Source organism: Hibiscus syriacus, unplaced genomic scaffold (assembly GCF_006381635.1).
Source record: "Hibiscus syriacus cultivar Baekdansim isolate YM2019G1 unplaced genomic scaffold, ASM638163v2 tig00116984_pilon, whole genome shotgun sequence".
NCBI lineage: Eukaryota > Viridiplantae > Streptophyta > Magnoliopsida > Malvales > Malvaceae > Hibiscus > Hibiscus syriacus.
In genome coordinates, this window is record NW_024063507.1 from 926,606 (window position 1) to 948,362 (window position 21,757).

Here is a 21,757-nt window from a genome sequence, read left to right on the forward strand (position 1 = left end):
ACGTGAAGTGAGGAGTTTGCCAGCATCTTATGGAAAATCAAACCTACCTATAGTATCAGTAAGACATCCTAACTTTGACTTATTAGTGGCATGTACATTATATTTGTTGGGTTGCTTTATCAAATTTATTTTTAAAAGAGTTTGTAATAGTAATCTGGAATTATTTTCTTTAGTTTTGTCTAATATTAGTATAATCGTATTTATTAGTGAATAGTATAAATGTTATATTTTAAATTATTTAAAATCAAGCGGTATTAGGCAATTGCATATGGATATGAAACAACATTGAACTGGCTAATTAATAACTGAAATTGGATTAGTTTCATTGATCAAACATTATTTTATAAATTTATATGATTAAGGAAAAACTTTTTAAAGTTAAAAACAAAATTATTAAAATGAAACAAAATTTTTAAGCATTTAAGTTCAACAAATGTCAGTTTAGTTGATGTGGCATCTTTAGCTTGTATTATGAGCCATATATGGGCTAAGAGTGTTACATGCATAAACTATGGTATGTATGTCGGAACAACAGAATCGTCAAACATTTGTTCTAAGCTATCTTCCATATATGTTGTTTTTGTTTCATGGTATGATAAACTTCCACTCGATATAGATTTTTTTAGTTTTACCATATTTTTCTTATATTTTTTAAATTGTCGATTTTCACTCTACGTTGTCAAATACGACTTTCTATTATCCCACTAATAGTTAAGGTAAGCCGAAGTCTGAAAATCAAAGTCATCATCTTGAATGGGAGTAAGAGCTGACAAGAATGAGCCTCTGTTGTTCCAAATATTAATGAAGTATGTATGATTCTCAACTCAATTCTCGTCATGCTTATCTCGTGTATCTAATTTGTGGAGTTCCTCGAGATAGTATGGAAGTTGTGGAATATGCTAGTGGAAGCAAAATTACCTCAACACTCTATCCGAAGACTGGAACTCGACAAAAGCAAAATAGATCAACGGTGTAGTAAGACACCAATATTTACAACCATCTCAAACATCTTGTGTCACACATGAAGTAATTCTATCACCTACATACGACCTCTAAATAAACTATAAAATAAATTTACGATGAATTACATAAAAAATTTAAAATATAAGTTAAGCATAACCTAAGGCAGAATAATATAATAATAAAATTTAATTAATCAATATATATATATATATACACACACCCCTCTTTTTGGCTTCTAATATCGATCTCCAACCTAAACTCTTTAATATTATTATGCACTAACATCATTCTTTCTATTTTATAAGTTCATTTGTAAATCAATTAAAAATATTTGTTAATTATTTTTAATCAAAATAAATAAAATTCTAATTAACATTTAAATCAAAACCAAATAGAAATATTACCTCTCGGGAAGAGAAAAATCAATCGCAGTTCGACTAATCAGTGTTAAAAATAGAAGTCTATTCTAAGCCCATGATTATAGTAACATCAAACATCCATCGATTTCCACTGTAACAATATCATTTACAATTAATGTTGTCTTGCACATCTCACGGTACAAGAACGCTAATATTGTTAATCCCCAACTATATTAACGAATATTATGAAGATTTCCCGAAAACGGAAGATACTGAGTGTGAACTAAATTACCGGATTTATCCGACATTAAAACTTCTTCAATCAACTCCAATATATATGCTCGAGTTGCATATAAACTTTTTTCTTGATACTATTTCCATCGAGCGAAAATTGATTCTCCAATTATGGTAGCCTCAAACGTCAATCTTTTAAATCTAGTTTTACTACCATCTTCCCAAGTAACATATTGCAAGGTTGATCCACCTTGTAATCATTATCATGCACCATTGGCATCCCATTTGTTGGGACCCTGAGTTGCATGGCCACATCTTATAGAGTTGTCGTGCATTCTCTAAACGGAAAATGAAACGTATGTGTCTCTGGTCTCCAACATCAATCAACGAACTGATCAAACCAAGGACCAACTTGTACTCTCGAACAAATGTTACCTAGTAAAATTCAGCTTGTTGCAAGTTATATTTAATTAAAGGGTGTGACTTTTTTGGAATATTGAGCCAATGACGAAGAACTCGTTGCTCATCTTCCTACAATTAATTAATTCATGAAACTAATTAATTAGTCACAAAATAAACTTTTACCATTTAATAATAATAATAATTCTTTCTTAAATAAAATATAACATTTTATTAAATTAAACAATTATAAAACCATCAATCCCAAATTACTAGAAATATATTGAGCGTCAAGATAAATCTATTGATTTTGTTATGCCATTTGAACAAATCTGTAGAAAAAAATTAACTTTTTAACAATAGTAAATTAATCTAAACATTAATTTAAACAACATTTTAATCTAAAAATAATCTTAACTAACTAACTAATTTAACCAACATTTTGCCATCTATGAATTTCACTGAAAATGCTAATGAATTACCATCAAATGGAATCATTCAAAGGTTAAAGGGGTAAAATGTAAAAAAAGATTAGGTTTACAGTTTCAAAAAAATGAACATCACAAACGCGTTGAACCATTTCGAGAATTTTTTTATATTGAAAACAAGCCAATACCTACAAAATGTGACCATTGGAAACCGTTTGATTCAAGCCAAATTTTCCCAGCATTTGAATATTCATGTTCATTTGGAAAATTGTCTTTTCAAGGTTCATGGTAGATATGAAGATTGATGGCTGTAGTTAGGGACAAACGGTAAATTTTATATTAAAAATATAAATTTTTAAAATATCACATTAAAAATTTGGGTAAATTACTCATTTAATACTTAAACTATCAATTTTGATTCATTTTAGTAATTAAACTTTCAAGTTTTTCAAAACTATTCCTATCATTTAGTTTTTATTTCATTATAGTACCTGCCATTAAAACTTAACAAGTTTAGCACCTAAATTATCAGTCTTGCTCCGGTTTAGTACCTAAACTTTTATTTTAAATGGGGTACTAAAATGAAACAAAAATTAAACCTTAGGTATGATTTTAAAAAAGCTGAAAGTTGAAGTGCTAAAACAAACCAAAACTGATAGTTTAGGTACTAAACTCATAATTTACCCAAAGGAAAATTGTACTAATATTGAATTGGTGTATGCTACCAGCACAACGACATCGAAAGAAACCACTGTCAGCACCACTCCAACAAAGTGAGGCACATATTAGACCTTCATTTTTAGGCTGAAAACATTTAGGATAAACTAACAAGGAGGTCACTAAACTATGGGTCGATGCTTCATCTCAGATCTTCATCCTAGAAAATTATGCCCATCAAATGCTCTGTAACCTAACTTGGTTAATGCCCCTACGATTCTGAAGTCATTGCGTTGGTGGTTAGCGATGGAACTGTCCGTTCTTGTGGGTACTATAAAATGAGTGCGGATATGTGTGCAAGTATACACAATCGAACAAGTAATAAAGTGATAAGTAGAGTATCGTCTCCAAAGGGAATTGGGGAAATCAAATAGGTTTGTCAATGCACTTTACTTTGTCACCTAAGTAAAGTTAGTGATGGTATGTACAAATGATAATGCTGTGGAAAAATGAAATGACTGATGTGGAAATGGGATAATGGCAGTATGGTAGAAAATGGATATGTTGTGGAAAATTGAATTGTGAAACATGCAAGCAAATGAAAATGTCAAGGCAAAATAAAATGTAAATACTAGATTTAATTTATAGGACTTTAGCTTTCTCACATGACAAGCAACAATGTGAATAAGTGATGGGAGTCACTAAGAAAATCTAAGTTTATTTCTCCGAATGGTATTTCCTCTATGCTTAACCTGCCCGATAGAGTCTACTGAAGTGCCCTAAGCTATCTCTAGTAAGGGACTCAATAGATTAAAAATGCCCTGGCAAATCCGATTGGCGTAAACCCCTGTAATGATCATATTAGTTCAGATAACATGATATATCTCGACAATACCTTTTTGCGGCAGCATTAACATCTAACCTATCGGTTATGCTCTACTCTTTTTAGTCGAATGAAATCCTATCCTTATCTCTAAGGTGGATTAGGCCTAGTTACTACCTAGTACCCGTTGTTTATGTAATTCCTACCTAGCATCTCTCGAAGACTAAAGATAAACTACCTCCCTAAGCACCTTCTAAGGAAATGCTACTCTCGTAGCTCCTACAATCTCAAAGCATTAAGTTTCATAAACAAAACAAATTAAAGCATAATAAAACAACCATTCATTGAAAATAAAACATAGACATCTAAGCGAACTCCCACAAAATAGGATTAGTTCATGGTGGGGTTCGAAATAAACAAGTTCAAGACAAGTTTCATTATTTCCTTACAACCCAATAACAAAATATGAAAGCAAAGAACAAAGGGGATGAGAGAAAGCCTTCGACGTGCACTACCCAATGCTCCTCTCGGCCACCAAGAACTGCTCCCAGCAGACTGGCTCCTCTCGGATGCTCGGAACGCCACTCCCTCAGGCTTGTCAAGGAGAAATGCCACGGCAAGTAGGATTGACGGAGAAAGATGAGACTTTCTCTCTCTAAATTTTTAAGCTAAAATCTATGTAGAACTAAAGTCTCTAACAATGTGGCTTCAACCTCTATTTATAGGGGAAAATTAACCCTTGAACTAAGAGTTGACTTTCCCAAACCATGGTTAACTTTTCTTGGGAGTCGGGCAAGACAGGTGATGATACAACCTGGGTAGCTGACATGAGTGATCGGCATAATCCCATTGCAGGTGCCCAAGGACAGACATGATCTGCAAGGTTAGGTGGCGTCATCAGCAGAACCGACGGTTGCAGCACCGATCCCTCCAGGTGTATCTTCGAGGTGGATTTTTCGGACAGTTGGATACAGCTGGCTTCAAAAATATCTTCTCGCACTTTAAGCACTTTCAAAATACCGGTTGAGCTTGGCAAATTCATTTTGCTCAGCAATCTCCTTATGTCACGACATTTTCTTTCCTCTTTTCCTTGCTCTCAATACCTGCACATCATCAGACAAGTACCTTTCCCATAAAGCAGCACCGCTGTAAAAATAAAATGCCTCGGTAAACCAAAATCCACCACATGCAACTAAATGATTCTAAATGCCTCTACATGGTTCTAAATGAGCCTTTAGACATTCAATAGCTTAAGTTAAAAGGTCCCAAAATGTGGCCTTTTATGGAGTTATCACACCCCCAAACTTAAGCTATTGCTTGTCCTCAAGCAATGGATTGTAATAAGCAAAACAAAAATACCATGACAAGTTCAGAAACAACATAGTTTCATGGAATAAAATTTCAGCCCTCAACACATATGGCTTCAACATGCTAGACTAGGTCAAGAAATCTAGTATTGTCCCCTAGGGCAAGATTCTTTGTGTGAGTGTGTGCGCTTTTGTATCCAGTCCATGCTTAACAAACTTAAAAAATTTTATACGCAAGCTTTCTTAATTTACCATGACATTTTCTAAATCAGTTCCCACCTTGCTTTTTTTTTCTTTTATTAGTTCTGCTACGAGGGGAGTCAGTCCATCACTCTATTATCCCACACTCTAGGTGAAAGGGAGCATACCTTCCACCCTCGAGCTAGTCAGGTAGAGTCATCCCGTGACATCTTTCATTCACTCATATACCATGGCATAGTGGAGTGTCCCTCTACAGATATGCCTAGGCATTTATTCAAAACTTCAAACTTTTTTTAAGCATAGAAACGAGGTGTTCAACAGTCAAAGTTTTATGCCACGACATGTTAAGAATTCTCTTATAAAAGATTTCTAAGTTTCTCAAGCATGGAAAACATATAATCGTGTAATCAAGGGTTTCAAAGAAGCAAGTCCTAGAGTTGGTTCTATCATCCTCAACCAATCATGTACATTCTATCCTAGCCATCAAATACATCATCATCGAGCATCCTTAATTAATTCAGAAAAATTATTCAAGCAATTACTAATGTCATGGCATATGTATTTTACTACTACAATCATGCAGTGATGCGAGAACCCTACTTCCCCCAAACTTAAGAGAAACATTGTCCCCAATGCTTACTAAAACTAAGGAAAACAAAACTACATGCTATGAATACAATGCTAATGCAAGGTACCTTGACTTTAAGCGGGTGGTGGTGCAGTGGCTACGCGGCGAGTGCACTTTCTCAGCTTGGCGGGGCTAGAATGCTCAGATTCAGACGTAGGTGCGGCTGGAAGAGTGCTAGGTCCTTCTGGAACGGCTGGGAGCGGGGGCTTCTGATGCTGAGATGCCTTCCTAAGACGACGTCGGCTCCTATGCAAAGGAGCTTGCTGTGGCATCTCGGATTGTGACTCCTCGGTTCACTCGGTTGGGAAGGGTACTTCAGGGTGCTCTTCTTCCATTGGTGCAGTAAGTTGCGGTATATCAGGGTGTTTTGCCACCAAGGGTTCAACATGTTGGGGAGATTCCGGACAATGAGCGAGTTGGAGGTTGGCTTCTTTATTGGCATCAGGCGGTATAACATGGACATGATCAGGGTCTTCGGGCTCTTCAGCATCAGCATGCTCTTCAAGTTCAGCAGGCTGGGGACTCTCTATACCATGCAATTGAGGGCATCGGTATGGGCAGGATGAGGTGCTTCTGTATATGCCTCAGCATCCTCATTCTGTGGCATGAGTATGTCAGGGAAGACAGGAATGGTGAAGTTTACGTGCGGGAGGAATTTCATCAAGGCGCTGGTGAGAAATTCATCTCGGCGTTTAGCATAGGCAAAATATGTCATCAGTTTGTCAGACAGCTGCCCGACATGCTCTTGAGTGCACTGGACTGTCTGCTCCAGGGCATCTGAATTTGCCTTGGCATGTGGAGATGGTGAAATGCGATGTGGAAGCCTCTTTTTCCTTCCCCTTTGCTTCCTTCAATCCCAACAACAAAGGGATCTTCGCTTTGGTAATTCCAGTAATACCCGTAAAATCTCATCAAACATTTCTTCAGGAACCTTCTTCTTTCGGCATATGGCGGTGATGAGATTCGAAAATACCAAGGCACTCGCAGGTCGCTTCAGGTACAGATGAGCCTGTTCCACGATAATTTTCCCTACATCAATGGCTCATCTGAATATGATTGAATGCAGGAAGAGCATCCGCTGGCAGGACACGGTAGTGTTGTGGGATGTAGGTAAAAGTTTGTGCTTCATGAAATGATTCCACAACTTCACTTTTGGGAGCATCTTCTCCTTATCCACGGTCTTGCGGCTCATTTGCTGACCATTCCATTGAATGTCAGGAAGACAAACGTCTTCTAGGATTCCTTGGTATGTTTCATTGTCAGCTTCTTGAGACTGGCATGGTGGTCTTCAGCAACCTGTAGTTTAAAATAACGATTAATGGTAGAAGGAGTAAAACAAATAGAAATGTCGCGAACCGTTACGGCATGCTGGTTTGGCTCGGATATGTTGGAGTAAAACTCTTTCACTAAAGTGGCATTGACGACGGCAGGATGCTTGGCAAATTTCTACCACTTATGTTTGGTAACCACGTCTAGAACCTCACTCACTAAGGAAACATCTTCTTCCTCAGAAAAGACAAACCCTAACTTGAAAAAGACACGACAATTTTTGATTGTTTGAAACCGTTCGCGGGCAGAATCATCGACAAACTGTGGCGGCGAAAGTGGTGCAGGAAGGCGGGAACAGACCATCGTTTAAAAGAGAAAAATGAGAAAAAAAGGAAAAAAAAAACTTGAACTTTGGATGGTTATGGTGGTTTCAGTCAAAGAGAGAAGAAGAAGATGAGATAAGAAAAAAGTTAAAGGAAAAGTGAAAAGAGAATGAAGATAAAAACAAAAATGAGATTATGTGGGAGATAAAAATAAGAAATAGTGGGGTCTAGGTGGGAAGAAAACTAAAATTAAAAGTTAAATTTTTTTAAACCTAGATAAAAGTGAAAAAGTTCCCTCCTTTTACTATTCACTTTTGCCGCCCAATTTTCATAAGCTTCCTTCATACTATTCACGTGATGGTCATGAGGGAAGTCCCTTGTAACAAAAATAAAATAAACATAATTAATTAAAAATAATAAAGACTAAAATAATAGTAAAATAAAAATTATTTATGCACATGAGTAAATTTAAAATGCCAGGGCATCCTTAAGATGTCGGACCAGTGTCGACATCGTGCAAGAGCAGCGCTGACTTGTCACGCGCAGGTGGGATTCCTTGGTAAGCCTTCAGGCGTTGGCCATTGACTTTAAAAATAGATCCATCGTCCATGTTCTTGATATCAACAGCACCATATGGGTAAACATGGTGAACTTCAAATGGTCCCGACCAACGTGACTTTAGTTTGCCAAGGAAGAGTTTGAGCCTTGAGTTGAAAAGCGACACTTTCTAGCCCTCATGAAAATGTCGTGGAAAAAGATTTTTGTCATGCCACTTTTTGGTTCTTTCCTTGTAAAGCTTGGCAATTTCATATGCTTGTGCTCGAAACTCCTCAATTTCATTCAAATTGAGCAATCGTTTCTCCCCAACAAGTTGTGCGTCGAAGTTTAATTTCTTGATTGCCCAGTATGCCTTGTGTTCTAACTCAACTGGGAGGTGGCAGGCTTCTCCATATACCATCTTGAAATGCGACATTCCCAGAGGCATTTTGAATGTCGTCCTATAAGCCCATAATACTTTATCGAGCTTGGGGGACCAGTCTTTCCTTCGAGGGTTCACCACATTCTCAAGGATTTGCTTGACTTCCCGATTGGACACTTCAGCTTGCCCATTTGTCTGTGGGTGATATGTCGTGGCAATATTATGTCGCACTCTATATTTATGTAATGCCTTGGCAATTAATCTATTATCGAAGTGGGTGCCTTCATCGCTGATGATAGCTCTCGGTACTCCAAATCGAGTGAATATATTCTTGTGAAGGAACTTGAGCACCGTCTTAGAGTCGTTCCTTGGCGTGGCAATTGCTTCAACCCACTTTGAAACATAGTCCACCGCAAGCAAAATGTATAAGTCTCCAAAGGAAGATGGGAATGGTCCCATGAAATCAATGCCCCAAACATCAAAAAGTTCTATCTCTAGAATATTTTACAGCGGCATTTCATGTCGTCTGGAAATGTTTCTAGTGCGCTGGCATCGGTTACACGCCTTGCGAAATTCGTGGGCATCTTTAAATAGCGATGGCCAATAGAAGCCCGATTGGAGGACCTTTGCAGCAGTCCTCGAACCTCCAAAATGCCCTCCATAGGTTGTTGTGTGGCAATGGTATAAGATATTATGTTGCTCCTCTTTGGGGACACACCGTCTAATCATCTGATCGGCACATTGCTTGAACAAGTACGACTCATCCCAAAAATAGAACTTGGCATCATACATAAACCTCTTTTTGCCCTGGATGTTTAGTTCATAAGGAAAAACACCACTAACAAGAAAATTAACAAGGTCAGCGTACCACAGAATTATCGTGGTATATAAAATTTTCTCGTCAGGGAATTCTTCTTTAATATCAAAAATGTCATGGCATTCTGAAATGTTCTCTAGCCTAGATAAGTAGTCTGCAACCTGATTTTCAGTACCTTTCCTATCAACTACCTCTAAGTCGAATTCTTGCAAGAGTAATATCCATCTAATCAGTCTAGGCTTGGCATCTTTCTCGTTCACTAAATATTTTATAGCTGAGTGATCAGTGTGAACTATGACCTTTGTGCCTATCAAGTATGGCCTAAACTTGTCAAATGCAAATACCACAACAAGTAATTCCTTCTCAGTGGTAGTGTAATTCAATTGTCCATCATTTAAGGTACAACTAGCAAAATAAAATCACATGAAATATTTTACCTCTAAGTTGCCCAAGCACAGCTCCCATGGCAAAATCACTTGCGTCGCACATTAATTCGAACGGTGCCGTCCAATCTAGGGGAACTACGATCGGTGCAGAGATAAGTCTTTGCTTCAGCTCTTTGAATGTGCTATGGCATTTCTGGTTGAACACGAATGGTTGGTTATGTTGCAGCAGGGTGCACAAGGGCTTTGATATTATAGAGAAGTACTTGATGAATCTTCGATAAAATCCAGTATGTCCAAGGAAACTCCGAATACCCTTGATAAAATTTGGTGGGGGAGCTTCTCGATCACCTTGATCTTAGCCTTATCTACCTCAATGCCTTTTGTAAAAATCTTGTGGCCTAGAACAATGCCTTCTGTTACCATGAAGTGACATTTTTCCCAATTCAGTACGAGGTCATCCTCCTCACATCGCTTCAGTACCTTTGCCAAATTCCCAAGGCATTTTTAAAAGTTGTCCCCAGAAACAGAAAAATCATCCATGAAAATTTCAAGATAATCCTCAACTATGTCAGAGAATAAGGCTTGCATTCAGCGCTGAAAAGTTGCCGAGGCATTACAGAGTCCAAAAGGCATTCTTCGGAAAGTATAAGTGCCATAGGGGCACGTGAATGTGGTCTTCTCTTGGTCCTCTGGTACAATGGAAATCTGGTTATACCCTGAGTAATCGTCCAAGAAACAATAAAATGCCTTGCCAGCAAGTCGATCCAGCATTTGATCGATGAACGGCAAAGGGAAGTGATCCTTCTTGGTGGCCTTGTTAAGCTTACGGTAGTCCATGCAAATTCGTCACCTGGTGACCGTGCGAGTAGGTATCAACTCGTTATCTTCACTCGTCACCACTGTCATGCCTCCCTTCTTGGGAACGCATTGAACGAGACTCACCCACGAACTATCTAAAATGGGTAAATTACTCCAGCATCAAGCCATTTGAGAATCTCTTTCATCATAACTTGCTTCATGATTGGTTTCAATCTTCACTGTGGCTCTATGGATTTTCCATGGCATTCTTCCAACATGATTTTGTGTATGCAGATTGTTGGACTTATTCCCTTCAGATCTGCCATCGTCCACCCTAACGTTTATTATGTTGTGACAAAACACTTAACAAACTCGTTTCTTGGTTAGGAGTAAGAGTAGAGAAAATAATCACAGGAAAAGTTTCATCACTACCCAGATAAGCATATTTAAGATATTGTGGCAAATTCTTAAGTTCTAGGGTAGGAGCATGTTGTAATGAGGGCTTAGGAGGAATAAACTCTTCAAAGTTCAAAGGTTCAAAAAGCATTCCTGGGTTAGCTTTAAGGAAGCTAGCTTGCTGTTCCTCATATGAAAAATCATTAGGCTCTCCGGCCTTTAAGTCTTCCAGCAACCTTTCATCAGATCCCAGCTGAATGAAATTTTCCTGGCAAAATTGATCTGCTTCTTTTATTATTATTGTATCTACTTCTAAAATGCTCTGGCATTCTTCATAATCATCCATGTACTTAAGTGATCGAAAGACATTTACGGTGACATGTTGATCGACCACTCGCATGGTTAGCTCACCCCTCTCACAGTCGATGAGAATACGACCGGTAGCTAGGAAGGGCCTCCCCAAGATGATGGGTGCTGTGGCGTCAACCTCGTAGTCCAGAATCAAAAAATTAATAGGAAAAATGAACTTGTCGACCCGTACGATGACATCTTCAATTCGTCTCTCTAGTCGAATATGCGAACGATCGGCTAATTGCAAGATGACCTAGGTGGGTCTTGCATTTCCTATCCCAAGCTTGACGAATATTGACTTAGGCATCAAGTTCACACTTGAGCCAAGGTCACATAATGCCTTCACAATAAATTTATCTCCTATTGAACATGGGATGATGAAGCTGCCCATATCATGTCTCTTTGGTGGCAGCTTGCTTAAGGAAGAGCAAAATTCTTTTGCCGTGGCAATAGTTTCATACTGCTCAACATTTCTCTTCTTGGTAACAATTTCCTTGAGAATTTGGCATATGTCGGCATTTGTTCCATCGCCTCCAAAAAAGGGACATTGATTTGCAGTTGACTCAGAATGTCAACGAACTTCTTAAATTGGATATCTTCGTTATGTTTCTTCAGTCTTTGCAGAAAATGAGGTGGGGGTCTGGATTCCTGTACTGATGGGGTGCGAACAGAATTTTCCTTGGCATTTTTATTTTCCCCCTCAGTTTCTTCACTTGACGAATCCTCAGACTTTTCCTCTTCTACTGGAGCTTCTTCTTACACTTCTTGATCAGTTTGCTTGGTTACAGGGGGTAACTCATCATTCGGTCTTCCCCCAAACTTGTCTTCAACATTAATTTATGTATCACTTCGGAGAGTTAGCACACTGCAGCTCTCCTTGCCATGAGGTTTGGTGACTTCAGTGTCACTCGGTAACTGTCCTGGTTTACGTTCTTGTAATACCGCGACAATTTGACCAACTTGACTCTCCAGCGCTCTCAGCGACGAACTATGGCTCTAAAGCATGGCCCTTGATTTTTAATGGAGGTCGCATGGTCTTGAAGCATTGTTTTTGTTGTTATAATAAACTCTTGCATTGTGGCCTCCAAAGAACTGGTACTTGATGAAGATAGCCCTCCCTTGTTAGAATTATGTCATGGCATATCCAATTGATAACTCTGGGAGTCATTGTAATTCTGTTGTCGAGCTAGTTTATGGGTATTGTTGGATCCTTGATTTCCCCATGAAAAGTTTGGATGCTGGCGCCATCCAGGATTATACGTGTTAGAATAGGGGTTATTATTGTCTAGATTAAAATTGCCCACAAAGTTTATGGATTCTTGATTGGCCAGGCAGTCACTCTCATTGTGATTGTCGTGGCATAATAACAAGCTGAATGGGTTGCCTTTACTTCTCTCACCTCACTTGGCCTTTGTAAAGTTTTCACCATGTTGGTGATAGCAGCAAGTTGGGCGGACACGTTATCTTTAGAATCTAGCTCGAAAGCTCCGTGTGACTTGCGCCCAGCTCCAAGCTGTATGGATGGAAACTGATAATCATTAGTGGCAATCTTATCCATAATGTCAAATGCCTCTGCTGGTGATTTGTCAAGCAGTGTCCCATTTGCCGAGGCATTTAGCATCATCCTCGTGGGCGAGTTAACTCCATTGTAGAACATCACCACTTGTGTCTAATATTGAAAATCATGGTTTGAACACTTGCGGAGTAATGCCTTGTATCGATCCCAACATTCATACATCGAATCGTTATCAGCTTGACGGAAGGAAGCAATATCGTTCCTCAATTGGGTGTTCATATTCGGAGGATTATACCGCAGCAAATTTTTTTTCCACAGATCTGTCCACGACTTCATTGAACCCGCTGGAATGCCACTCAACCATGCCCTTGCTCGGTCACGCAGGGAGTACAGAAACATCTTTAATTTTAGAACATCTTCGTGCACCCCTTGTTGGCGGAATGAATCACACACCTCCAAGAAGTTACGAATATATGCCTGATATCTTCATTTGGCATGCCCCCAAACTGGCCTATGGAGTTCAGTATATTGAACATGATAGGTTTGAGCTCAAAGTGGGCTGTCTGAATATCTGGGGCCACAATTCCAGGATTTAAATCCTCTAAGATCGGGTTTAAGTGATCATGAATGGCACGAGGTCTGGCTGCATTCCCAGCATTTAAATTTGCCCTGACATTCTGATCCTCCTCATGACCAATACCTTAATTTCTGATTTGGTACATGTTCACACGTTGAGCGCGTCTTCTTTGCCTAAAAAGCCTCTCGATTTTAGGATCAATCGGTTCTAATGGCTCTTCAGGGTTGTTTTGGGTCATGTACCTATAAAAATAAATGAAGAAAAATTAAGGAAAGTAACAAGTAAAGATAACTAAAAAGAAAATATGAACAAGTAAAATAAAAATGCTATGATAAATCAATTTAACTTCCAGCTGCCAATTCCCTGGCAACGTCGCCAAAAACTTATCCGCTCTTGTGGGTACTATAAAATGAGTGCAGATATGTGTGCAAGTATACACAATCGAACAAGTAATACAGTGATAAGTAGAGTATCGTCTCCACAAGGAATTGGGGAAATCAAATAGGTTTGTCAATGCACTTTACTTTGTCACCTAAGTAAAGTTAGTGATGGTATGTACAAATGATAATATTGTGGCAAAATGAAATGACTGATGTGGAAATGGGATAATGGCAGTATGATAGAAAATGGATATGTCGTGGAAAATTGAATTGTGAAACATGCAAGCAGATGAAAATGTCAAGGCAAAATAAAATGTAAATATTGGATTTAATTTATAGACTTTAGCTTTCTCACACAACAAGCAACAATTGTAATGAGTGACGGGAGTCACTAGGAAAATCTAAGTTTATTTCTCCGAATGGTATTTCCTCTATGCTTAACCTGCCCGACAAAGTCTGCTGAAGTGCCCTAAGCTATCTTTAGTAAGGGACTCGACAGATTAAAAATGTCCTGGCAAATCCGATTGGCGTAAACCCCTACAGTGATCCTATTAGTTCATATAACAGGATATGTCTCAGCAATACCTTTTTGCAGCAGCATTAACATCTAACATGTCGATTATGCTCTGCTCCTTTTAGTCGAATGAAATCCTATCCTTATCTCTAAGGTGGATTAGGCCTAGTTACTACCTAGTACCGTTGTTTATATAATTCCTCCTTAGCTTCTCTCAAAGTCTAAAGATAAACTACCTAGGCATTCTCTCGAACCCTAAGCACCTTCTAAGAAAAGGCTACTCTCGTAGCTCCTACAACCTCAAAGCATTAAGTTTCATAAATAAAACAGATTAAAGCATAATAAAACAACCATTCATTGAAAATAAAACTTAGACATCCAAGAGAACTCCCACCAAATAGGATTAGTTCATGGTGGAGTTCAAAATAAACAAGTTCAAGACAAGTTTCATTCATTCCTTACAACCCAATAACAAAATATGAAAGCAAAGAACAAAGGGAAGGAGAGAAACCTTCGACGTGCACTGCCCAATGCTCCTCTCGGCCACCAAGAACTGCTCCCAGCGGACTGGCTCCTCTCGGATGCTCAGAACGCCACTCCCTTAGGCTTGTCAAGGAGAAATACCACGGCAAGTAGGATTGACGGACAAAGATGAGACTTTCTCTCTCTAACTTTTTAAGCTCAAATCTATGTGGAACTAAAGTCTCTAACAATGTGGCTTCAACCTTTATTTATAGGGGAAAATTAACCCTTGAACTAAGAGTTGACTTTCCTAAACCATGGTTAACTTTGCTTAGAAGTCGGACAAGATAGGTGATAATACAGCCTGGGTAGCTGGCATGAGTGACCGACATAATCCCGTTGCAGGCGCCCAAGAACAGACATGATCTGCAGGTCAGGTGGCTTCATCAGCAGAACCAGCGCTGCAGCGCCGATCCCTCCAGGCGTATCTTCAAGGTGGATTTCTCGGGCAGAGCTCTTGGACAATTGGATACAACTAGCTTCAAAAATATCTTCTCGCACTTTAAGCACTTTCGAAATGTTGGTTGAGCTTGGCAAATTCATTTTGCTCAGCAATCTCCTTATGTCACGGCATTTTCTTTCCCCTTTTCCTTGCTCTCAATACCTGCACATCATTAGACAAGTACATTTCCCATAAAGCAGCACCGTTGTAAAAATAAAATGCCTCGGCAAATCGAAATCTACCACATGCAACTAAATGTTTATAAATGTCTCAACATGGTTCTAAATGAGCATTTAGACATTCAATAACTTAAGTTAAAAGGTCCCAAAATGTGGCCTTTTACGGAGTTATCAGGAATGATCGTAGATAAGACTCTACTATTGGATTACTTCTCAAATAAATGGATCATCTTCCCAGTCTCAGATGTTGCATGATCTTCAAGCAAATTTCCTTCTTCTACTCTCTGAACTTCTTTTAGCCCTTGGTGCATGTCTGTGTACGTGACTGCTTGATTGAAAACTTTTATTTCTCATTGTGAAAATTTTTGCTTAAATATTCCCTTGTGGATCAACATTTTCTATTTATGTCATGTCGATGAAATGCAATACAAAAAAAGATGAAAAATGACACACACAAAATTAGAAAAAAATGAGTTAGTATAGATAAGATAACTGATAGAATTAAAATATGCTATTTAAATATAATACCTACCCAATCATGGTATCTACCCGAGCATGCTTTCATTAGATAGCAATCCTACCGAACATGTTTTCTACCCAAAATGATTTATTTTCAAGAAATTGATCCTAACTGCATGGTATCTAGTTCGCATGCTTTTATTCAAAAAAGTTTAAATCAAAAGGTAAAGGTTCAAAAATGCTCATTCTTTATGTACACTTATTTTTACACCTACTGACGGCAGAGGGTTCGATATGGTTATGCCTAGGGTTATCGTTCTACGGTTCACTATATGCATGGTTTCAGCTCTATGGGAAAGGGTACTCGAATTGTCCTTAATATCAGTGTCCCCTTGGGCTACCAAATCCTCGATCCTAACCCATTACAGGTGTCGAACAAAATGAGTTCAATGGATTCTCTTCCTTATACCCATACGAGGAATAAATCCCTATGAAGGTATAATGCATGTGTATCTCAAGAGTTATTTGCTAAAACTCATACGAAGAATAAATTCTTACGAGAGTTAAGCATTCACCCCGACTTACTTGGAACAAAACTCGGGTCTAGAGCTCATGTCATGCAGATGCACGTGATGTGTGTGAGGAGGAACATACAAACCTTTAACTCATACAGAAACGAAAGAACTTGACATAAACCTTGACAAAATTGAAAACATAAATAAAACGTTAGGGAGATAAAAATACAGAAATTAAAAATTTAACAAATAGATAATAAGCTAACTATAGACTCGAACTTATAATTTCCACCACAACGACAATATGTAAGCGACCTATAGCCTGACTCTCTAAAAAAACTCCCCAGTAGAGTCGTCAAACTGTCATAATCATTTTTTTAGAACAATTTAGTTTAAAAATAATTATGACTATATTTTGAAAACTTGATGATTTTGAATTAATTTGAATTAATTTGAATAGGAGTCGCCATCAACCTTTGGGTTAGGTAGGTCGAATACCTAAAAACATCTTTTAAAATAATTTTAAGGAAAATCGTTTTTAAGACAAAAATTGGTCTGCGTTTACCAAAAACTCGACTAAACGGGTCCAGGAGTCGGTTACGAGTGGGGAAGGATAAGCACCCCCCACAACGCCTAAAATTGGTACCTAGTCGCTTACATATTGTCGCGATAGTAAAAATTATAAATCGAATATAAAGTTAGAAAATGATTTATTTATTAAAGTTTAATTAATTTGCTTCGAATTAATTATTATGGAAAATCCTTTTATTTGAAAAGAAATATCGAGATTTTCTCATCCTCCGACGGGAAGGTTATCTCTTCTATTTCTTGCCTAAAAAGAATGTCCTCTTCGGTTTATCAAAAAACGCAAATCAAATATAAATTAAATATTTACATTTACATAAAATAAAATAAATTGATATTTAGAGAAACATGCCTTGCATCATTTGAATAAAAATGCATTGATTATTATTATTTTTTTAAAATAAATCTGATTTATTTCAAGTTCATATTTCGGTCGAATGTCGTATCGGATCGTACTACTTTGACCAACCAATGCTTTCCAATCCCATTCTACAAATAAGTGTTCTTGAAAATATTAGAGTAAAAAAGCGTTAAAAATGAATGAAACAAACATTTTGTACAATCATTCGAAACCAATAAAAATAAAATGTTAATAGTTAGTAATCAGCGGTTAGAAAAGTTAGTTGTTAGAAAAGTTAGCAGTTAGAAAAGTTAGCGATTACCAGAGTATGAACTATAATAATGTGGATCATACCTGGATCTGGTCACCACAAGGTCGAATTGAATAATTCAAACAAATTAATAAAATAAAATAAATATAAAAAAGTTGTAGTTAGTAGAGTTTGAACCATTATAATGTAGATCATACCCTGGATCGAGTCACCACAAGGTCGGTTCAAATATTAGAAATAATAAGTAAATAAATAAATAAATAAACAATGGTTAGAGTGCAATAAAATAAAAGTCAGTAGTTAGCAGAGTCTGAACCATAATAATGTGGATCATACCCCGGATCTGGTCACCACAAGGTCAAATCGAATATTAGAAACAATAAGTAAATAAATAAATAAACAATGATTAGAGTGAAATAAAATAAAATTTAGTAGTTAACTTGAAATAAATAACATATCAAAATAGTGACCAAATTAAAATAAAGCAAAAGCATCATGTATATTCAAAATAAATAAATAAATAAGTGACCAGAGTGCTAAAGCCCCCACCAATAGAAAAGATAATATTACAAGTTTGGTCTCTGGTTTTGTTCTCTATTTATTTTTAGGACAAAATTAAAGTATTACAGGGATGATTTTATTTTGATCACTAAACAAAATTTTTTAACATTTAGGTTATTAATTGTTTTAATCAAGACACAAACCATTAATTTTTAGAAGGATTGTTGATGTTATAGTTAAGCAAATTTTTATAATAACATGTTTGGAGCAAATTGATAGAATATATAAGTAACGAGGATTGAATGTGTTATTATACAAATTTGTTTAACTATAACATCAGTAATTCTGTTAAAAATTAACGGTTGGTGGCTTCACTTAAATCAAATTGAAAGTTGAGTGACCTAATTGATATTTTTTGTTCAGTGATCAAAACAGAATTGAGTCTATAGTTTAATGATCCCCAAAGAAGTTTACCCAAACATTTATAATAATTGAAAATAAGAATAAATTGAAAATCCATGAGCATGGTCGATCCAACGCCTATTCAAGCAACATGCCTGAATGTTTGGATTCAATCATTACAACAATTTTCATACATTTTGATGGTTGCTTTTTACCTGCTTTGCCTCCATTGTTAGACCATGTAGTTATGTCAAAGAATGTATGATCAATTTCTTATATAGTTTAACGTTATTTAGTTAAAAAAGATATTGCGCTATATACTTAAAAGTTGTACGCTAAAATTCTATGTATAACCATATGTGAAAAGTAAAGTACCTAATTAAACTATTGGAAAAAGTAGGATACCTAATTATACCATTAAAAAGTTAAATGCCTGATTGTACGAAAAAGGTATGATACCATATTGTAATATATACAAAATTAGGTACTAAAAGGTATATTTACCCAAAACCCAATTCAAAGTACTATGGACTTGGACTTGGTTTTAAATCAAGGTTTGAAAAGCTGTGGACTTCTTAAGCCAAAATGCAAGGACGCGAGAATTTAAATCAGATGTGCGAATTTAAAAAGTTTTATTAAAATTTGTATTAAAGTGTGTAGTTATAAAATTGTAGAAAGTGTAAAATTAGATCTTCAATAAAAAATATAAAAAATCTAAAATGTAATAAACTTAAAATTTCTAAAAGTTGCGACCTTACTCCAACACCCCTCCATCCATCCATGCCTACAATACTTTCATATGAATAGCAATACTTCAAGAAATTAAGTTCAATAAAGAAGATTCAAGGAAGAAGACGATGTTTCCTTCAAATTTTATACTTAAGAGTGCGTTTAGTTCACGTAATGTAAGCTTACCTTTAGGAAGAATATTAGCGGAATGTAACATTAATCTGGGAATTTTGTATTACCCTATTTGATTTGTTTAGCATGAATGTAAGATTATAGTGTTTGGTTTGAAGAATATAAGATTACTTGAATATACATTTTACCAAATTATCCTTGTGATGTGCTTTTTTTAACAACTAAAACTTTAAATATTAAATTATAAATATTTGAATGAAAAATTATAAAAATATTTTAATTATTACATTGTTTAAGTTTTAAAAAAATACATTTAACATGTAATTAATTAATTAGTATATCAAACTTATAATTTTAAATAACTTTCATAAGTATCATACTTATTTATATAAAATATAATATAATATGAAAATAATATATTGATCTCAAGTGAATAAATATGTTACTTTTTTAATGTATAAGATTTATTTTTTAATAACTCAAAATTAAATATTATTTTAAATAATTACAGTTTTATAATAATAATAATGTTTTTACCTCATAAAATTATAAAATAATTAATATGCTAAATATTAAAAATATAAAATAATTTTAATTCTCAAATTTATTAATATTTTATTAAATTAAACTCTTTGTATATTATTATTATTAAATTTATAATTTTAACTAAAGCACGAAGAATAAGAATTGAGAATGATCATATGAAAAAATTTATTATTTCAGGGGTATTTATGTTCAAAGCGATGAGAATTATTCATTACCTAAGAATTTGAAGGTAATGACATACCTACCATTTTAACCTAAAAATGCTTCTATTGGTAATAAGTTATTACCTAGTAATAATCTTTTTCGTTAATCAAACACGAGAATACAACTACGAAAAAAAATCATTTCCGTTGATAATGATATTTTTCGTGAACCAAACGTCTCTTAACAGATAGTTGTACAAAGAAACAATACGTTGCAGATTATCTAATAGTTTAAAGTATAGAGGGGTTATCTGTAATCATGTTTGGTGGTTTAAAATGTGCATGGCTGTTTAATGATTTAAGTCGTGTAAAAAATATGTGATCTTTATTTAACAAATTTTTTTTATGATATTATCTATCTTCTTAAATTTTAGATCTATTTGAGTAACAAATCAAAATTCGTTATTATGAGTCAATCTGACATTACTATTTCTATAACCTGGTAGAGAAAGGTCATTTATATTTGTATTTTATCAATTTCATGATAATGAACCTTTCCTAATGATAATTAAAGCTTTACACTTGTCCAAAACTAAGGAGACTGACTGACAGTTGAAGTTTGGAAGAAATTTCCTCAAAACCTTCCCTTCTAATAAATCATTTAATTAAAAATATATATTATATTCTTAAACTTGAATATATGTTTGTTAAGAGCTGAATTTTGATGGCCGTTGACTCGCGTCTAAGTTTCTTAATGAAGTATAAATATGTTGGATTTTATTTTATTGGGATATGGCTGAGATGATTAACTATTTTATTTCTGTTCATGTATGAGTTTCAGAGGTAAATATGTTCATCGCTTGTATCAGTGGGATCCATTGATTTTTCTGTGTTATGGGGTAATTACTGTTCTAGCTGTTGTTGCTGCTGCCTTTAATTTGATTCTGTTGTACAACTAATGTTCGTTTCGCTTTGTATCCAGGTGTTTGATGGTCATGGAGGTTCTGAGGCAGCAGCCTATCTGAGGAGAAACGCCCTTTGATTATTTTTTGAGGATGTCAATTTTCCCGTCATGTGAAGTTGATAATGATTTCTTGGAAGGGGTCGAGAACAGGGTTTTAAATAGCGGTTCGCGACAGCATAGCACCCGCGAAATAGCGGTAGCGCTGCCTTTCGATATACCCGCTATACTCACAATGATGCCCGCAATGGCTACAATCGCGGTAAACACGATATGACCGACAACGCGACCGCGATTTGAATCCCTGGTAGAGAACTCGTCCCGGAAATCATTTCTTCTTGCTGACCTTGCTCTTGCGGATGATTTTACTGTGAATAGCTCTTATGGAACAACAGCACTCACTGCTCTTATATTTGGAAGGTATCTCTATGCGTCATAGCGTTGATTGCCTTCTTTTTCACTTTGATTATTCTTGAGTGATGTGTTAAAGTTTAATTCTTTGTCTGACGTCTTGTCTGTGCTTTAGGCTTCTAATGGTAGCCAATGCTGGTGATTGCCGAGCAGTTCTATGTCGAAAAGGGGAGGCAATAGATATGTCTGAGGACCACAGACCTATTTATCCATCAAAACGGATGAGAGTAGAAGAGCTTGGTGGGTTTATTGATAATGGACATCTTAACGGAGTTTTACCGGTTTCCCGAGCCTTAGGGGATTGGGACATGAAGTTCCCCAAGGGTTCTTCTTCACCTCTCATTGCAGAGCCTGAGTTTCGCCAGCATAATTGA

General features: G+C 36.2%; 1 protein-coding gene across 1 annotated transcript; it reads left to right on the top strand.

Moving 5' to 3' along the window:
* The first annotated feature begins 20,921 nt into the window (after positions 1 to 20,921).
* LOC120192964 (probable protein phosphatase 2C 2) lies at positions 20,922 to 21,757 on the top strand. The gene is made up of 3 exons (XM_039195625.1): positions 20,922 to 21,114; positions 21,280 to 21,392; positions 21,499 to 21,757. The coding sequence occupies exons 1-3, from the start codon at positions 21,067 to 21,069 to the stop codon at positions 21,755 to 21,757; spliced, it is 420 nt and encodes a 139-aa protein (XP_039051556.1). The 5' UTR covers positions 20,922 to 21,066.